Genomic DNA, 20,993 nt, shown 5'->3' with positions numbered 1-20,993 from the left:
ATGAAAGGGCATTCCAGGAGGAGGGAACAGCTGTACAGTCTTGAGAACGAGAGAGGGTGGCATGTTCGGGACCAGTGAGAGGCAGTGAAGGTTGCAGAGGTAGGCAGAAGCCCCATCTTGAGAAGCTTTGTGTATTGTGGGAAGAGTTCGGGCTTTATCCCAGGAGAACCACTGGAGGATTTTAAGCTAAGAGATGATATAACCAGATTTGTAATTAAATGAAGGATGAGTTGGGTAACGTTAATAGGGTGACAAGATAGGAAGCTGTTGCTCTAATTCATACTAAATATAATGTAGGCCTTGCCTGAGGTTTATATTTAATACCAAGAGGGTTATAAATTTTAAAAAATTACGGGACTTCCCTGGCGGTCCAGTGGTTAAGACTCCGAGCTCCCACTGCAGGGAGCGGGTGTTCAATCCCTGGTTGGGGAACTAAGATCCCACATGCTCCATGGCATGGCCAAAAAATTCTTTTAATGTGGGCTGATCTTAGAAACCAACTGCTATTTATGATAGTCTATGAAAAATTGCTTTTGTATCCCAAATTATTGGCTTGAAATGTACTTTTTGTTGAGATAATTATGTATTTCCATGTAGTTTTAAGAAATAATAGAGAATTCCTTATGCACTTTGCCTAGTTTCCACCAATGGTAATATTTTGAAAAATTACAGTGTAAGATCCCACCAGGATATTGACATTATTACAGTCTTACAAATGTATTTTTAAAGCACAACTTTTTTTTTTTTTTAAAGTATAGTTGATTTACAATGTTGAGTTAGTTTCTGGTATACATCAAAGTGATTCATATATATAAATTCTTTTTCATGTTCTTTTCCATTTTGGTTTATTACAGGGTATTGAATATAGTTCCCTGTGTTATACAGTTGGCCCTTGTTGTTTATCTATTTTATATATATTTTATAGATTGTATCTGCTAACCCCCAAATCCTAATTTATCCCTTCCCCACCGCTTTTCCCCTTTGGTAACTGTAAGTTTTTTTTTTATGTCTGTGAGTCTGTTTCTGTAAAACACAACTTTGTAGTAAGCTAGGAGCTACTGGGATAAGAGATGAAACTTCCAATATAAATTATTCATAGTATTCTATATCTGTTATCATTTTATATGTGTCCTAAATATGGTCCTGTTAAACGACCATAAGCACTCACTTTGTGTTTCTCTTGTGTTTTTAATTTCCAGTGCCTAGCACAGGGCCTGGCATTTAGGTTCCCAACACACATTTACTAGATGAATGATCAAGAGGCTGAGAACATGTACATCCACGCACAGTGCTTTTTAGAGAGATTTTTTTTCAGCATCAGTGTTTTGGTTTTTGGGTCTTGAGGCCTTACTGGTGATTCTTGAAGTGATTAGCAACATTCATGAGCTTAGTCTGGCAAATGAAGGTAGACTTTAAAACAGGAGTGAGGAAATAGAAAGTGTGCTCTGTTGAGATATTTGTACCTTTCTCTCAAATTATGCTGATAAAAATCTGTGGAATTCTTCTCGTTAAACAGCATTCCAAGGGTCCTGTCCAAATTTTAGTTCTGCAGTGGTCAAATGACTTTTATAGGTCTTAGCAGATTTAAAAAGCAGAGACAACGCAAGCGCTTTCATTGACGTTGAATTTTATTAAAATAAAATGTATGTTTATCCAGGTCTGACCCACTCACCAAGGCCCACCACATTAAATGACTTGTTTAATATTATACCAGATGACTCACTGACTAGGACCTGGAAGTCATTCTGACACTTAGATAATTTTGTTGTAAAATGAATTTGAGTGATAGCAAAAAGAAAATTATAGGAACAACATTTTCTCTAGAGTCTCGATATATTTTAAAAAGATCTTGGTGCCTTGGATTTGGGGCTCTTTAGAAACCAGAGCAACTATGTGATTACATGTCTAGTAATGATGGGTGAATAAGCTTAAGATGTTGGACCCTTAATATCATCACCTTAAGATCTCTTTATCCAACCAGTGATAGGCATATTAAAGGCGTATTAAGTTTAGTGCTTTGTTTTGTTTTTGCTTGTATTTGTGCATAGCTAACTGTTCTGACTTCTTTTTAAAAACCCTTAAGGGTAAGTTATGACTTGAATATAATACTTTGAATTCAAGAAAAATCAATGGACATATAAGATTAAATTATAGCTAAAATTAATGCATGATTAAGAATTTTTTCCCAAATATCCTGAATATCTTTTATCTCAAAGGATGTTGATGAAATCTTTGAAAGATGTCACAAACAACTGTTCATAAAGGACTGTATCTTCAAAACCACTTACAGTTTTTAAATTAAGATGATTAGAATCTATACACATATCAGTCTTGTTCTATACCTTAAACTCACCATGCAGATTAAGAGAAAACTTTTCTCTATCTTAGCGAATATAATGGTTGGTTTGTGTGACTTTCTACAGTGCATGTTCAAACTTTTTTAAAACAACTCAGTTGTATTCTAGTGGCTGAATATGGGCACACATAATGCAGTGTGCTTCTGAATTTGTTGAACATGATGTTTGAAATGTTTTGGAGTTTGATTAGTTAGGGGAGTGTAATGAAAAATACAGCCATGTGAAAGAGTAAAGGATGAGTCAGTAAGCTCCAGTATTTAATCCTGGGTCCATCTTAGTTGGTTTTTTGAGTTAAGGACTGCATGTATTTACTGAATTGGTTAATCACCAATAAGCAATTTTAAAAATAACTTGATTGTTTCTTTATATCTTCCTGTCTCTTCAACTAGATTATGAGCTCCTTGAGTGGAATGACTATCTTATCCATTTTTTTGTATCTTGTGTCTGGTGCATCTAAAGTGCTCCATGAATATTTTTTGATTGTCCATTTTTTCGGAAATTTCCTCTATCCCATCTTTTGGACTTTTCAATGTCTTTTTTTCCCTTCACTTCTCCTGACTGCTTTAGAAATCTCATTCTTTTTTGTTCTTTTTGAATATAATTGTCTGTAATCTATTGGGTAACTGGCTCTCCCTAACCACCTGGGAACTCCTTGATACTGGGCAATGGGATATACACATCTTTGCATGGACAGCACAGTGCTGTTTATATAAATGGTGATCAGTAAGTGTAACTAAACATAATTGTATATCAAGAACTGTATGTTAGGAAACTTTTTCAGTGAATACTTTTGTTTACAATACTGTAACAAATCCTATGATTTTTTTAAAATTTATTTATTTATTTTCGGCTGTGTTGGGTCTTCGTTTCTGTGTGAGGGCTTTCTCTAGTTGCGGCAAGCGGGGGCCACTCTTCATCGCGGTGCGTGGGCCTCTCACTGTCGCGGCCTCTCTTGTTGCGGAGCACAAGCTCCAGACGCGCAGGCTCAGTAGTTGTGGCTCATGGGCTTAGTTGCTCCGCGGCATGTGGGATCTTCCCAGACCAGGGCTCGAACCCGTGTCCCTTGCATTGGCAGGCAGATTCTTAACCACTGCGCCACCAGGGAAGCCCAAATCCTATGATTTTAATTGGAAATATAACCGTACAAATGTTCTTTGTTAATTGGGGAAAAAGTAAAACTATGGATCTAAATGTATAAAGTTATCCTTTCCATAGATTTATTGAAATATAGCGTGTATGTATTTTTACACGGTTAAACATAAAATATACACATAGCTAGATGGTTGTGAATGAAAAAGTAAACTTATGTTTCTTTCTTGGATTCTTTTTCTTTGAAAATAATATTTAACCTTAGATATGCTAGGAAAACACTTTACATCCTCCTCTTCCACATTCAGAGAACTGTATTCTTTTAATGTATCTAGGAGTCAGATAATTATATCCTTTATTAGAGCACCCTAAACAGCTGCATTGCTACTGGTTGATTTAACAGTGAAATTGGATCAGGTAAAAGTGAGTTGCCAAGACTGTCCTGGATAAAAATCATCATTAGGAAAGTATTGAATAAGTCTGCTGGTTATTTTATTTGAAGAAATGCTTAAGGGTGAATGGTATTATATAATTTCAAGAAAGAGACACACCAAACGTGTTGTACTAGTATTTGTGAAGAGGTAATTCATAGTTAATGATGTTGAGAGGTTCCCGAGGCTGCGCTGGGAGAGCCAGAGAGGTCCGTCTGGACAGAAGGGGAGGTTCCAGAGGCATCTGTCTTGCCTCTGCTTTGCTTTTACCCCATTAGCCTCTGAACCAAGGCCAATCTACATTCACCTTTAACCATGGACCAATGGCATAAAGCAGCATAGAAATTTCATTATTCCTTAAGCCAAAAAATAAATCTACCTGCTATTGAAGAGAAATTTAAAGGCAATGATTTTTAAAGAGGTCTTTTATGCTACTGGTAATTTCAGTGCCATGAATTCCATGTTTTAATCTCCCCCTGCCCCACCTTGCTTCCTTTCTTTTTCTCAAGAAAGTGACATATGGCTGTCAGTTTGCCTCTACTCAGAGAATGTTTCCATATTTCTTTTGCAGTTCAGTCAGTTAGATTCTATAGGTGACAAATAGGAGGTGAGGTAGGATCTGGGAGCCAGTGTGCATTCTCTTCCTTTATCATCATCCTTTACACTGACATTACAAATCGGTCATCAAAAAATAGCTGCCAGCAGCTGCTGTTTGATTCTTTGCTCTGGTCAGAGTAGTATCAACCTTGCTTACTCTAGTGGGTAGAATTGCCTTGGTCAGTATAACTTAGATATACAAAGTCTAGTACTTATTTCATATGGGATAGATTAGGTGACAGTTCGTTTTCTATCTTAGAGAACTCTCTAAAGATATTGCAGAACAGAATGCATGGGTAGCTGTTTAGCTGAAATTAAACTTGGCTTATGCATTTCCAGTATCTACTTCTGTAAAAAAATAATTATCTTTAGAACTTTACTGATATATTAGGCAAAAAGTGCTTCATATTGCCTCCCATTATTTAGTATATAATTATTAGATTTCATTTCATTAGGTAGAATTTTTATTTAGTAAAATTTTATGGTAATAAATTTGTAGGATATAAACAGAAACACAAATACTGTTTGTACATCATGAAATTATTAACAGTATTATGTTTTACTGTAATTATTATAACATGGGTCTGAGAAATTTCAAATCACTCTTAACCTGAGTCTTGCTGATGATAGTTTATGGAACCACGAGACTCTTGAGAGTCATTAGGATCTAAGGGTTTAACTCTTTTCTAGCCCCGTGATCCCCAGTAAATTAATAAAGTCCTTTGTGTATTTTTCTTCATCTGTAAATTGGAGATGATAATACGTACCTACATCATAGGAAGGTTGGAAGGGTTAAATGAGTTAATGCTTATCAAATGCTTAGACAAGAGCCTGGAACACAGTAAGTGTTCAGTAGATGTCAGCTGCCATAATAATTATTATTAATTTTTATATTATATAGAGATTGAAACATTCTACACAGACATTTGATGGATTGACTAGCAAATAAATTTTAGTGAACTGAAATTCAGGATCTGTTTTTCCATGTCCACACATTAGCAAGGGACTAATTCACTTAATTAATGCAGGAGATGTTTACTGAATTTATGCCACAGACTATATTAGGCATTTTGGAGAATACAGGATCATTTCCCTCGAGAAACTTTTACTTAAAATGCTTAATAGAAGAGCAGGAGAGAGAGCATATGAGTGAGTAGCTAAAGTATAGCTAGATGTGGTATAGAAATTTGGCTTATATGAGCTCAGTGAATCTTAAACTTTGTAACAAATTATACAAGCCATGTTTTTTTGTTCTTGAACAGGTTTCTGCATGTTTGTGCTGAGCTTGGTGAAGAAACATTATCGTCTGCAGTTTTATATGGTGTGTATTAACCATTATTCTGTAGTCACTATATGTAATAAAAACCTTCACCTTTATTTTTTTCTATAGTGAGAGGATATAATCTAATCTGCTAGTTGCCTAAATGTGAGGGATATTTGAATTTTGGATTACTATTATATATAAAATTTGAAGCTGAAAATTTTTTGAGGATTTAAAAATTTTAACTGTTTCCAAAGTTTTCCTAAAAACTTTTTCTTTGAATATTTTCAAAGGCTGTAAAGTTAAATTCAAGTATTTGGGTTCCCTAAATTTGTAGAAATTTGAGGTGTTTCCACAGTCTCCTGAACAGTTAGTAAGTCTTGGAAACATCTACCATCTTTTTTGTATGGAAAGTAGCTATGTTTACTTGCTCTTAGCCTGGGCATAAGGGGAACAGAGCTTACATTTTCTTGGCAGCTGTTATACAGTTATAACAGCTTGGTTAGTTATACAGTCACATGATTCTTTGTGGCCAAAGATATTTCATTCAGTGTATCATTGAACAGTGTTCAGTGTTTTATGAAGTTTATCATTGTACATGATGACCTTCTCCTATTTCCTTAAAAGTAGCTAATTATAAGACTGTAAAACGCAAAATGTAGTATTTAGATCTGTGAATTCATGTATTAGTAAGGCTTGTTTTGGATTTGGGGTATATTTCCTATTTTTCATGCTGTGCTTTTTCCCATTAAGACATCCTGCTGAGCGCCATAGCTGGGAAATTGTAGTATTTCCTACATTTCTAATTTCTGGGGGTCTTGAGAGGGAAGAGTGAAATTCTCAGTGAAAATCTAGAAACCATCAAGACAAATTAGAAATAATAGAATCTGCTATGAAAATATAAATGGTTCCTATTGGAAAAAAATCATTTATGCATTTGGAAGCAATCAGGGTAGAAGAGAATTGGATTGTTTAAGCAGATGAAAATTAAAAAAAAAACCAACCAATATAATGTATTTTTTGCTGAAATGGAAAATAGGTTTATTTTGAATAAATCAAAATCCTAAGAATTTTGAAAAGTCGTAACTTCCAATAAAAATTATGAGACTAGTACATAGGAATATTAGCGCTTTTTGTTCACAATTTGCTCATACTAATGATGCTAAAAGTAGTTAAAGTGGCCATCTCTCAGGCTAGATGGAATTGATGAAACACAGAGGCCTTTGAAAATCTGAAATGGAGTACTGTCATTGCACAGAGCTGTGAAGATCAACTTTCAAGTATGAAAAGATTGAGTTTAAGGGCAATTGATCCCTGCTGGTTTGAATCATTTGAAGTTAGAAATAACTCTTTATGGGAAAATGGTACCATAGTGAACTCAGAGAAAAATCGTTTTTAGCATTTCTAATAACTAGAGAATGCAGCCAGAGTAGAGTTTTAGCTTCTATCTAAATGCCATAGCAACACCATAAACTTCTCATTATCATTTTAATCTCGTGATTCAAGATTATGGTTTATTTTTTAATTTGTCTTTTTAAAACTTAGTGTATCTCAGTATTATTAGCATTCCATTTGTGTATAAATTAAGGTTACTTTGTTAAATGTGTTCATGGTTTTCAGATCTCAGTAGGCACCAAAATGAATGTAATTTACTAACGGCATTTATTTTGTATGACCTTATCTTATGAAATGTGACCAACAGTCATGCTAGAAATTTGTGTTTCAAAATTGCTTCGTGGGCTGCATTGATCCGTTGTGTTCACTAATTGTTGTATTGTTGTGCTATTAACAGTTCGCATGGACTCATGTCACTTTACTGATAACAGTTACTCAGTCACATCTTGTCATCCAAAATCTGTTTGAAGGCATGATATGGTAAGGGGACAGTATTATGCTGCTTTATATTTAAGTCATAGCACTTTTAAAGCTCTTTTACATTGGACAATGTCTTACAGATTTCTACTAAAATGTACTATTTGTTGTTGCTCTGTTCCATTAAAATAGCTTACTGAGTTTTGCTTACTATTTGACAACTGAAGACAAATGCTTTGTTAACAACTGAAAACTTCCTTATTCGGGTTTCAAATAAAATGCAGGAAGTCCTCATAAAAGCGCCAAACAATTAATTACATTTTCAGGTGTTACTACACCTTAATATGACTTTTTTTTAAAAAACAAAGAATTGCGTTTAAAGAGAGTGTATTGTTTATGTGGGATGCAAAAAAAAAAAAAGAAAAAAAGGAAAAAAGGGAAAGTTTGCTTTTTAGCAAACAATGTGAAAGTTGGGTAAGTTCTACTCTGCCTTTATAATAGGAGTTGGTGTCCAGATTTCAGGTATTTGGAGTTACTTGCTATATAAGCAGTGGGTTGCAGATTCAGAAAGCATTTTTATCAGTTAAAAATTAGCTTAAATTGTAACAATTATTATAAATTAAAAATAAGAATGGAGAAAAACTTAAGATTTTAAGAAATCTGACTATATTTTCTCCACATTCTTTTAAAATACAGTAATTAAAATCTTCTATAATTGATGGGTTTATTCAAGATAAATTTGTTCCCTTGACAGGTTTGTGTTTTTTTAACCAAGATATGTATGTGTGTGTAAACAACTGGAATCATTTTAAGATCGTTTTCCATATACAAACTTTTAGTTGATGGGAGGCAGTTACTGAAATTAGTAGGTTCTGTACAGTTAGTAGGGTTTAATGCAACTACAGGCTAAGATAGTATTAAAATTGATACTTTTTCCTGAAAGAGTTTGTATTAAGAGCTTGGTGTAAGTTTATCAGATTATACTCTGTCTGAACAAATGATTCGTTTCTCTTTTGAAAGGCTGTTTTTAAAAAATTCTCTATACCATTGTAACTTGTTCCTGTCAACTGAAAAAAATGCACAACGTGAGCGTTGTGAGTTAAGTTTTATTTGGAGCCAAATGAGGACTATAGCCTGGGAGACAGCGTCTCAGATAGCTCTGAGGGACTGCTGCGGAGAGGTCGGAGGGGAGGTCAGTAATACATGGTTTTAGTGAAGGGGGCACGTGCCATCAAGCACACATTTTGGCAGAAGGTTGCTGCTGGTCACGAGGACCAGATGCCTCCATTAATGATTTTAGTGCTTTTCTAGGTATAAGAAGATGTAAGAAATGGGGCTCATAAAATCATCTTCCAAAAATATCTAACTCTCTGAAGGCCTGTTCTGCCAGTTTTTTCCCAGAGCACACAGTGCCCCATTCCTGATCTCCACCCTGAACTCCTTTCAGGGTGTGTTGGAGGTCAGCGACTGCAGTGGCTAGTGACCTAATCCTTGTAGAGCCAGATGGCGAGTGACAGTTTTTGGTTGGCATTCCTCATAAAACTGAAACTTGAAAGTCCATAGCTATAGAAATTGATTGTTTAATTTTAAAGTTAAGTTGATTATTGAATATTTTCATTAGCAATGTTCTTCTCGTATGTTTATAGATTTTGCTCTGCTTAATTGCTAAATGGGCAAATTTGGTTGGTATTTATTGTGTCTATTAATTAATCTTTTAGTACATGCTATGTTCTGGGCTAGGCTGCAATGTAATCCAAAGGGTTATTGCATTGGTTCATTATGAGTCATAACCTGTAGAAATAGTTGCCACTTAATCATATGGACTTTCTTCTGCTTTTTTTTTTTTTTTTAAGGTTCCTTGTTCCAATATCAAGTGTTATTTGCAATGACATAACTGCTTACCTTTTTGGATTTTTTTTTGGAAGAACTCCATTAATTAAGGTAATGGAAAAATACCACAAGCAAACCCTGACCATAACCTAAAAGATTAGCCACTGGAGAAATTCCCAGCAATTTGGCGCTGTTGCACATTTTTGACTTCCGAGGTGCTTTGATTTTCCTTAGTTGCCCTCAGCAGCCACAGTGCAGAGGCAGTGATCTGTATTTCCCAGTGATTCCATCTGGGTTCTTCATCAGGTATTCTCTTGGCTCCTCGGTCATTTCCCCTCTCCCATGAAGGCTCATGTCATCTTTTTGCTGGTTTCTTTCCCTTGGCTGTCGTGCGGTCCTTTATTCTGCTTCCCAACAACCCTCTAAACAGGCCTGTCCTTGACTCTGCTTTCCTCTCAAGCCATCTCATTTATCTCCTCCTTCACCAGATTGTTTGAGAGTGTATATTATACCATCGTCACATACTCATGTCCATTTGTAAGACTTTTATACCCAAATTTGTTTAAAAAAAAAATTTGAGGTCCTACAATAAAACGCTGATGAATGATGCAAGTGATAAGGAAAAGTGAAGATAAGGGACAGGAAAGTACACATGAGGAGACCATGTGGTTTTGCCTTAGATTTGGTTCTGTTTACAGTCAATGGAGGCAAAGAAGAAAATGAAGTAATTTATACAGTTCCCATCTTGGGAAAGAAAGAAAGAAACCAACTCCTCATGGAAAAACAGACCTTTTTCTAGAACTGATTTCTTCTAAAAATAAAAATAAAAAAGCTTTTCACGTTGGGGCTACATATAGGATTCACTCAGTTCAGATATTGGGCAAAGTCTTTTATAACATTCTGACAAATGCATTAATTGGCTATTTTGATGTTATCACATGAAGGCATTTATGGAGGGACTGAGACAATTGTTCAGATAGAAAACCTGTTTTGTTCAGAGCGATGTAAGGATAGTTTATCATTCCTAGAGGAGTGCGTGGACAGCCTGTCCTTCAAAAACACCTTCCTTAAATTCTTCCCCACAAAGGAGTCCAGCACACAGCATTAAGCTGAGCTGTGGGGATACTGGCCAACAAGCTATATACATTTCTAAAGCCTCTAAAGCTTATTTCAGCACAAGAGCAAGTGGTGAAGTAGTCAAGGCTTTTATACCAGCTGAGAAGTTGTTGGCTTAGGAGCCCTCAGAGGCTGTAGAAGAATCTCACTGTCTGATTTTGAACATCAATTTCTAGTGAATTACCAGGCTGGATTAGTTGTATAATATATGCAGATGTAATTAAGCAAGTTAACCCCTAAATCAATATGATATGGGTCAATTTAATTCAATGAGCTATCTTTAAAATAATCAGCAGGCACTTCTGAATTTGAGTCAACTCCTACTTCATGACAGTAATACTGAATTATCCTAGGAGACAGTGTATATCAGTCACTTCTCTATGGCGGAATTGTTGTCAGATTGGTCAAGAAAGGCTTGGTGCTTTATGAACTTCAGGACAAGAGCTCATGTAGTTTAGCATATCACCCATTTCTATCTCAGAAACTTCCCTCTGATATTTATTTGGCTTCTGTTCCCATTGATCCACTGAAAGGAATGTCACAGAGGCCGTCAGTGATCTCCTGATGATCATGGCCCCGTCCTGAGTCCTTCTCTTACAGAGCGCCTCAGCCAGTTAGCACTGTCGACTCCTAAATCTTTTTCTCCTGCCCCTGCTTCACCAAGTTCCAGACTTTCCTCCAGATTTCTCTCCCTGAATGCTCCATGGACTAATAAACAATAGCCGGAATCTGAAACAAACAGTATTCTCAGAAGCCCAATATGTTTCTTCATCGAGAAAGACATATATAGTGACTAAAGGAGGGAGGATATGTGCATACTTGTGAGGCAAATACTGTACCTAGGGCTATGGAGCTTTTTGCCATTTTAGAAAGAGGACTGTTATAAGCTTGGCATTTGGGAATATATGAAAATCTGGGGTGCTGCAGAATCCATGTTTTGTTATACTCATTCTATTTTTGATCAGTAGTAGGTCAACACAAACCATGTATACTTTGAATAAATGAATATATCTCATCCTTATTACATTATTCTGGGGGTTTATATAAGCATGAACATCATGGGACAATTATTTCAGCATAGAGGTTATAGTCCTTTGAGTGAAAAAAGCAAATTGAGGCTATTTACAGAAACAAACATATTCACAGTATGTAGGATGTCTGAAGGCCTAATATGTGTTCGACTCTACTAGAGAGATTTGCACAAATAAATCACCATCATGGACTGAAGGAAAAAGGGTTGCAAAGCCTTTCCAATACGAAAAAAAGGAGAGAGGTACAAGGTATTAGGGGAATTTATTGAACATATGTATCTGTGTGTTTTGTGAGTGCAGTAACTCTTTCTAATTTTATTTGGCCTTTTTCAGTTGTCTCCTAAAAAGACTTGGGAAGGATTCATTGGCGGTTTCTTTTCCACAGTCATCTTTGGATTCATTGTGAGTTTCACTAGGATTTTTATTTTATTTATATTTTGAAAAGTGGTAGCAAGTTTATTAGTCTATTCTGAACCTAAAAGAATTAAACCAGAAAATGCTAATAATGTATTAACTGAAACCCACTAGACAGAATCCACAGGCATACCTCAGAGATATTGCAGCTTCAGTTCCAGGCCACCACAATAAAGCGAGTATTGCTATAACGCAAGTCACGTGAATGTTTTGGTTTCCCAGTGCTTATAAAAGTTACAGTTACATTATACTGTAGTCTATTAAGTGTGTACTAGATTAAGTCTAAAAAAAAACAGTGTACATACCTTAATTTTAAATACTTTATGGCTAAAAAATGCTAACCGTCATCTGAGCCTTCAGTGAGCCATAATCTTTTTGCCGGCGGGGGGTGTCTTGCCCTGATGTTGGTGCTGCTGACTGATCAGGGTGGTGGTTGCTGAAGGTGGGGTGGCTGAGGCAGTCTCTTGAATAAGACAGCAAGGAGGTCTGCCACATCGATTGTCTCTTCTTTCATGAAGGATTTCTCTGTAGCACGCAAGGCTGTTTGATAGCACTTCACCCTGCTCAGTAGAACTTCTTTCAGAGTTGGAGTCAGTCTTCTCAAACCCTGCGGCTGAATTATTGACTGAGTTTATGTAATGTTCTAAATCCTTGGCTGTCATTTCAGCAGTCTTCACTGCATCTTCACCAGGAATAGAGTTCATCTCAAGAAACCACTTTGTTTACTCATTCATAAGAAGTAATTCCTCATCTGTGAATGTTTTATAATGAGATTGCAGCAATTCATTCCCCTCTTCAGGCTCCACTTCTAATTCTCTTGCTAGTTTACCACATCTGTAGTTTACTTCCGCCACTGAAGTCTTGCAGTTGGAAAAATGGTGCCATTAGACTTGGTTTGAGGCAGGGTTGCCATAGACCTTCAATTTGTGAAAAACACAATACCTGTGAAGCACAATAAAGTGAGTGCAATAAAACGAGGTATGCCTGTATTCTATAGCCCAGTAACTCTCATCCTGGCCTCATATCAGAACCACCTGGGGAGCTGACACAACACGTATGTCCCAGCCCTCTCCCAGGTCAATTAACTCCCTCAGCTGATTCTCATATAAAGCTAGGCTTAAGACCCGCTCTTGTGTTTTGGTAGTTTCTAACAGCTGTTCTGCCTTGTGGGTGCACAGGTGCTGGGACAGGTGGTGGCTTTGAGTAAAAGCAGAGAATGCAAATGATATTGAAGAGTTCTGTCTCTTTAACACATGCCAGCTGCTTGGCCTGGTGGGTGCTTCCTGCTGTGACTCCAGTTTACAGGAGAAGCTTGTTGAAAACAATTGATGTTTACTTTTAGCTGTGAATAATGGATATTGTTAATGTTTTAAAAATTAGCGTACAATTATGGAATTTAGGTTTTTATTCAAAGGTGTCTTGTGAGAAATCAAAAAAGGCACAGAAAAATGGCTGGATATAAGATAAATATACCAAAAAAAATTACTGTCAGGAAGTTTAATTTTTTAAGAGTCTTGTCCCTCACAGTTCTAGAATATATTCTATAGCCAAATATAGAGTGACTAATAACAACATGGAGCTTTGAGAGGGAGCAAATATACAAATAAATGGAAATGGGCCAGGCTGGATGGGAAAACCACCATAATTCCTGTTTATCAGTGTAGTTCATTCTCAATGAAAATTGCAATAGAATTAAAATTATTCCAGTGTTTATTTGGTAGAATATCAATGAAGTAATAACTGATGAACAGAATAATGAAAAGGGATCTGGTCCTGTCCAATGATTATACATTATGAAGAAGGGATTATTAAGTTAAATAATACTACAAGAATCTGGTATCATTAAAGACAATTTAGAAATACTACAAGAACAGCCATATCACTGGAAGAAAATAAAGAGCTATCCTATAAGAATGTAAGCATGACAAAATAAGGAGGGGGGAGCTTATATATTTTTTTAATAAGTAATTTTGAGGAAACTGGTTGTTTGGAAGCAAAATCAATTTATATCCATTTCTAGTGTCATATTTGCACTTCTATTAACCATTCTTGAGCAGTATAATGGTGTGAATGTCTGTAAAAAAAAGAAAATGAACTATTGTCTAGCAATTTAAATTTATAATAAGATATTTTGTTTTTATGTATCTTCTTCCATGGCTGAGGACAGCTAGTTTTAAAAATTGCAGTGATGTGTCCAGGGAAAGAATAATTTAGTCAACATTGTCTGGGTTGGTTAAGAACAATGGTGTTTTTCACCTGTGCTGTTTTCTTAGTAATTTTGAATCACTGTTTATTTTTTTAATTGATGAAATTAGTATAACCTTTATGCAAGAAACTTTAGTCCTGTACTCTCCCATACCTTTATAATTGTTAGGTTCTGCTGACATTTTAAATATGTGTTCCTAAAAAAAGTAAAACCTTGCTATAATGCTTGTCTAAATGTTCAAATCGGCTTCATTTTCTCACTTTCCCCTTCCCTCTTTTTATTGTGGTTATACTGAGATTATAATCATACTGATTTCCAAAAACTTTTGTTTTCTAATGGCTTTTTAAAGTCTTTTAATTCCATCGGTTATGGTCATTTAACTTTGAAAATACATGGCAGGATGTGAATGCGAGGAAAATTTGGCATTCTGTTTCTGGCCTTTCTGACACATAACATATATACGTTTAAAAAATTTTATATATATACACACACGCGCACACACACACACACACACACACACACACATACATACATATATTTTCATTCAATGTTTTACGAATGCTTGCTTTGTTATTTAGGCCGCTTACGTGTTATCCAAATACCAGTACTTTGTCTGCCCGGTGGAATACCGAAGTGATGTAAACTCCTTCGTTACAGAATGTGAACCCTCAGAACTTTTCCAGCTTCAGAGTTATTCACTTCCTCCCTTTTTGAAGGCATTGTTGAGACGGGTAAGATAAACATGGTGAGGATCCTCCCTCCCAAAGATTAAGCTTCACTTATTGCAAGAGATCGATTTCTGCAGAATTTTTAACTCTGTTAATACAGATCACTGTCTGCTTGGCATCAATCATCTATTCTATCCCCTTGTGATTTCCCTTTTTTGTATATAAAGTGAATATTACTATCACAAACCAGTTGTCTGTTAGAAACTTACTTGCCTAATGGTTTGAATAGTGGTGGTAATTTATCCTGAAAACATTTTTAAATGTCTCTTAGATTTCTACAAATCAAACGAGTTATAATGAGTTTCACGTGTAACTGGTATAAATTGACTCAATTTAAAACTTAATTAAAATTCACCAGCTCAAGAATTACTTGATTTTTAGGGGACTTTTACTAGTACAGAAAGCTGCTGTTTCTAAAAATCAGTTTCCCTTCCAGAAGCACACTGCTGCCATTTAAAGGCAACCTTGAAGGATGTTGACATGCTGTCCAGTAGATCCCTGCTGATCTACGCTACCATGACTAGTGGGTGGTTGGTTAAAGTGGGGAATCAAATAATTGTGTGTGTGTGTGTGTGTGTGTGTGTGTGTGTGTGTGTGTGTGCACATGAATGTATCTGAAACATTTATTTATTTATTTATTTATTTGGCTGTGCTACACAGCTTGCGGGATCTTAGTTCCCTGACCAGGAATTGAACCCTGGGCTCTGGCAGTGAAAGCGCCAAGTCCTAATCACTGGACCTCCAGGGAATTCCCTGAAATATTTAACTTTTAACTAAAGTTAATTTTTGAGAAGAAGGTTAACCAACAAATTATTTCTCTACTTGAGGGCTCAGTACATTGATTCCAAGAATTTTTTCAGTGTCCAAGCCATCTATTATCTACTGTAAAACTCTTTGATACTGCTAATCTTTGATTGGGGCAAGGCCGCTCCTTTGCGAACAGGTCCAAAGATTGGAGTGATCTTTCTTAAACCACACCCATTATGCACTCTCTACAATTTGTAGTTTCAGTTTATTTAAAGTGGAGTAAGAACTAAGAATTTACAAAATAATTTGACTGCAGAATCCTTCTCAATGTTTATGGTTTCCTCCCCAAATCTTTTATAATTGTCTTGCTGATGCTAATTTTGGTAGTCTTTTTAAGCATTTTATTTTCAGGTGTTTCCACAGCATTTAACTTAATTTTAAGAGAAAGACCAACTTTTCCCTCATTTGTCATATAAAATTAAAGTGAAATAAAATACAAATACAAAATACATTATATAATTACAAAAACAAAGTGCTACTGGTAAAAAACATTGTCAGAAATTAACTGATTCTTGGTAAGCCTACGACCCAAGTGATGTAGAAGTTTCTAGACAAATTAGAAGAGTAGCCTATCAGATTTTAGCACACCAGGCGCTTTCAGTACGCTTACAGAGGGAATAGGGAGTGCTGGCTGAATAAGCAGAGAATGGTTAAGAGAGCTTACACATTTATTTTTTCCTATGATCTTGAAAGTTTGTGAAATTAACAAAAATATGGCATGTGCTTTGACTTAGTGTTTATGTATAATGGCTCTGAGTTTAGGTGGCGTGCTCGAATACATTTTTCATGCAGTTAGCCCCAACCCCTCTCCTTTTTTTCCCCTCTTTAGGAAACAGTAAGCTTGTATCCTTTCCAGATACACAGCATTGCTCTTTCCACATTTGCATCTTTGATTGGCCCATTTGGAGGATTCTTTGCCAGCGGATTCAAAAGAGCTTTCAAAATCAAGGTGTGTGTTTAGATTCTTTGTTACAGTGTTACAGAATATAATTAGAGAATGTAATATAGTCGGAATTTGGTTCTCTTTTGGTCTCCCGCATTAAGCCCCTGGGCAAAAACTTTTCCACCCTATTTGTGTCAGCCTCACAGAGTATGTTCTTTCTTGTTACGTTTTGGTCATGCCGTGTTAATACATTTTAAAGTGTTATATCACCCCTTTTCTAGAAATGGCATGTGTCACTTAATGCTGGGACAGACACAGAATCTTGGTCCTTCAAGTGTTGATCCAAGAATCCAGCTATGAATTGTCTAAGTTTAGTGTCCTGTCACAGTCTCAAGTGAAGGGAAGTGCAAGAGAGCCTTTGGATATGTAACTGTCCATTCTGCCGGGCCAGGGGTCAGCAAACTCTTTCTGTAAAGGGCCAAATCATACGCTAATAGCAGCAATATTGCAGACTACTCAGTTCTGAAGTCTTCCACTGTAGTGTGAGAGCCCCGTGGACAATACATCAATGAATGGGTGTGGCTGGGTTCTAATAAAACTTTACTTACGAGAAACAGGCAGCAGGCTGGAATTGGTCTGTGGGACATAGTTTGCTGATCCCTGTTCCAGATACTTAAAATTAGCCCTATGTTTTGTTTAAGTTAAATTCTTGTAAAGTGAGATATATTTGGCCTATTATCTCAACTCTCCTCACATGGCTTTACTAAGTTAAGACTGAATGTGTGCCATTGGGAGTTAGAGAGTGGCTACTGAAGGTGGGGTGGTCAGGGCAGGCTTCTCTGAGGAGGTGGCGTTTGAGCAGGGATATCAGGAAAGGAAGAGAATGAGTCCTGCAGAGAAATCGAAGGAAGGGAGTTCCAGCAAGTGCAAAGGAGTAGAGGAGATAAGCCGCTGGAAGGGGAAGAGGAACACTGTGGCCATGGTAGGGAGTAGGCAATCAGACTGCAGAGAGTGGTGGCCAGATCCCAGAGGCCAGGGAAATAAATACGCGAACTCAGCGAGCACTTGCAATGGGGAAGATACTAGCTTAGGTGGAATGCAGTATACAAAAGTGTACAAGATGTTGTCCCCGTTCTCATGATGCTCACCACCTACCAGGGGAGATAATACACATCCACAAAGAACCGTAGCAGTAGCTATGCAAGACGAGAGGCCTGTAAAGGCAGCAAACAGCAAAGCGGGATGGAGTTACCACGGCTCTATTGTGCTTGGGTTAGTAGGGAAGAGAAGGAAGGAAATGTGTTGGCAAAAATTAACCAAAGAGTTTTTCAGTAATTGTTTTAAACAGAGAAATGTTATGTTTAGAATGATCTTTAATGGTCTCCAGTCCAAGGTTTCTTGGTGAATGGTGAGGTTTCTTTTCATGTCTGAAATGAAGGTTGCATTTTAGAGGTTTTTAGGCTGCTTGAGTAAACAAGAAGGACAATTAGTCATTTCCATTTCCTGGGCCCTGACACGTGTGGATGGATCTATACAGGGTCAATCTGCAGAGGCTTACTAACCATTCCCTTAATTTGGCCATTTAATGGACTAAACATGTCCCAAATGAACTATCTATTTTGATTTCCTTTTTACCCCAACACATAAAAAAAAGAAATATTTATCACAGTAGTAAAATATTTATTTCAGAGTAAGAACCATTAGGATAAACATGAGCTAGAACCAGTTGTATATCTGTCAAAAACACTAAAATAGCTCCCCAAATAGTTTCTGATTAAACAGAAGAGCAGGCTATAAGATTAGATTAGTAATAGCTGATAGCATTTTTGATTTAGAAAAAGTTTTATTAACTAAAAAATGTTAGTGCTAGATTTAAATAATATTTAATTAGTGTTATTTGAAAGCTGTGGGTCAGTTCAGTAATCATTCTAACATGGGCACATATTCCAAATATACAGTTTTAATCTGTTGGACATGTTCTAATAAGTTTGTATTTAGTGGGAAAATCCAATAGTAAAGTATTTTCCTTCAAGTCCATGATGTCAAGGAGACATTTACAGATAGGAATTTCATAGCAGGTGATTTTTTTGAAAAGTTACTCATACGTTTGTTTTTTTCTGAAGGATTTTGCAAACACCATTCCTGGACATGGCGGGATAATGGACAGATTTGATTGTCAGTATTTGATGGCAACTTTTGTGCATGTGTACATCACAAGTTTTATAAGGTACTTCTAGATTTTTAAAAAATGTTTTATTAGATGATTTCTTGGAGTTCTCATTTCGATAGGCATTAGTTTGAATTAGTTACTTTTTTGTCATTGGTAATCTATAATCGCGAAGGGAATGGTGGCTTCTGGAACTGTGTCACACTGTAGCCTTGGGCAGTATGATTATAATTATTTCCCTTACATTTCAACAAGTTAAAAAAATAGTATTAGTATATGTCATAGTCTAATAGGGCTGAGTTAAGATTCAGTTAGAGTGGGTGAATGGTACTAGATTTGGAACAGCAGGAGATTTAATTTCTCAACTGTGGACATTGTGGTGACAGTGAACCCTAAGAGTTATTTAAAGAGGAGGAGGACATAATGATTCGTCCGGTCCACCAGTTATTGCTTGAGTGCCTGCTATGTGTTGGGGAATGTTCTGGGCACGGATGTAGCAGAGAACAAAACAAACCAAGTTCCTGTCCTCAGGGCTTATTTTCTGACTGGGGAGTTGGAGGGAGAAGGGGCAGAAGTGGAGAACAAACAAATGTAGCTTGCTTGGTGGTTATAAGAGCCACGGAGAAACACAGAGCAGTCTGCGGGATTATGGGTGTGTATGGGGTGGGGGTGGGGAGTGGAGAGGCGGGGAGGGGCTAGGTGGAGGGTGCTGCTGTTTTATATGGGGTGCTTTATTCTCATTACTACACTTTAATGTTTTGGATCTGCCCTGAAATGCCAGTTTGAGGTGTGAAAGCTAACCACATCAACCACATGTTAAATTTATATGCCATGGTCTCTGAGCCTAGAAAACCTGTATTTCCTTTAGAGTTATGTGGATTGAAACTCATATTTATAGGTCCCTAAATATGCATTTTAAATATATACCCATAGTAGTGTGAGCATTTTTGCATTAACTTTTATTTTCCTTGAGCAGTCTTGTTAGGAGTTTATCTATTTCATTAATCTTTTCAAAGAATCAAATTCTGACTTTAACTTTCTCTGTTGTGTATTTGTTTTCTATTTCATTGATGTCTACTCTCATCTTTCATTCCTTTATCTTTTTTAAAAATTGTATTGCCCTATAGTTGATTTACAATGCTGTGCTAGTTTCAGGTGTACAGCAAAGTGATTCAGTTATACAAATATTCATTCTTTTTCAGACTCTTTACCCATATAGGTTATTATAGAATATTGAGTAGAGTTCCCTGTGCTATACAGTAGGTCCTTGTTGGTTATCTATTTTACATATAGTAGTGTGTGTATGTTAATCACAAGCTCCTAATTTATCGGCCCCCCCACCATGTGTTGCCTTTGGTAACCATAAGTTTGTTTTTGAAATCTGTGAGTCTGTTTCTGTTTTGTAAATAAGTTCATTTGTATCATTTTTAAAAATTAGATTCCACATATGAATGATATCATATGGTATTTGTCCTTGTCTGACTTACTTCACTTACTTTACTTAGTATGATCATCTCTAGGTCCATCCGTGTTGCTGCAAATGGCATTATTTTGTTCTTTTTTATGGCTGAGTAATATTCCGTTGTATGTATATACCACATCTTCTTTATCCATTCCTCTGTCAATGAACATTTAGGTTACTTCCATGTCTTGGCTATTGTACCATAGTGCTGCAGCGAATATTGGGGTTGCATGTATCTTTTTGAATTATGGTTTTCTCTGAATATATGCCCAGGAGTTGGATTGCTGGATCATATGGTAGTTCTATTTTTAATTTTTTAAGGAACCTCTGTACTGTTCTCCACAGTGGGTTTACCAATTTACATTCCCACCAACAGTGTAGGAGGGTTCCCTTCCACACCCTCTTTAGCATTTATTGTTTGTGGACTTTTTGATGATGGGCATTCTGACTGGTGTGAGGCGATACCTCATTGTAGTTTTTTTTTTAATTTTTGAATTTTATTTAATTTTTTTATAGGTTCTTATTAGTTATCCATTTTATACATATTAATGTATACATGTCAATCCCAATCTCCCCATTCATCACACCACCACCACCACCACCCCCCCGCCACTTTCCCCCCCTTGGTGTCCATACGTTTGTTCTCTACATCTGTGTTTCTATTTCTGCCCTGCAAACCGGTTCGTCTGTACCATTTTTCTAGGTTCCACATATATGCGTTAATATACGGTATTTGTTTTTCTCTTTCTGACTTACTTCACTCTGTATGACAGTCTCTAGATCCATCCACGTCTCTACAAAT

At 36.4% G+C, this 20,993-nt stretch overlaps 1 protein-coding gene across 4 annotated transcripts in view; it reads left to right on the top strand.

The window, feature by feature from the left end:
• Positions 1 to 20,993, top strand: part of CDS1 (CDP-diacylglycerol synthase 1) — a 71,003-nt gene that overhangs the window by 43,908 nt on the left and 6,102 nt on the right. For 2 of the 4 annotated variants that reach the window (XM_082391159.1, XM_082391160.1), the window contains 7 exons: positions 5,737 to 5,795; positions 7,528 to 7,610; positions 9,401 to 9,488; positions 11,858 to 11,926; positions 14,723 to 14,875; positions 16,509 to 16,628; positions 18,686 to 18,789. In XM_082391159.1, coding sequence (XP_082247285.1) covers positions 5,737 to 5,795; positions 7,528 to 7,610; positions 9,401 to 9,488; positions 11,858 to 11,926; positions 14,723 to 14,875; positions 16,509 to 16,628; positions 18,686 to 18,789 — 676 coding nt within the window. The remainder of the gene's footprint in view (positions 1 to 5,736; positions 5,796 to 7,527; positions 7,611 to 9,400; positions 9,489 to 11,857; positions 11,927 to 14,722; positions 14,876 to 16,508; positions 16,629 to 18,685; positions 18,790 to 20,993) is intronic. The other 2 variants (XM_082391161.1, XM_082391162.1) reach the window with 2 other exon arrangements.

The sequence above is a fragment of the Balaenoptera borealis genome (assembly GCF_965194805.1).
Source record: "Balaenoptera borealis genome assembly, chromosome: 4".
Classification (NCBI taxonomy): domain Eukaryota; kingdom Metazoa; phylum Chordata; class Mammalia; order Artiodactyla; family Balaenopteridae; genus Balaenoptera; species Balaenoptera borealis.
This window is presented reverse-complemented; position numbering and strand designations above follow the sequence as displayed.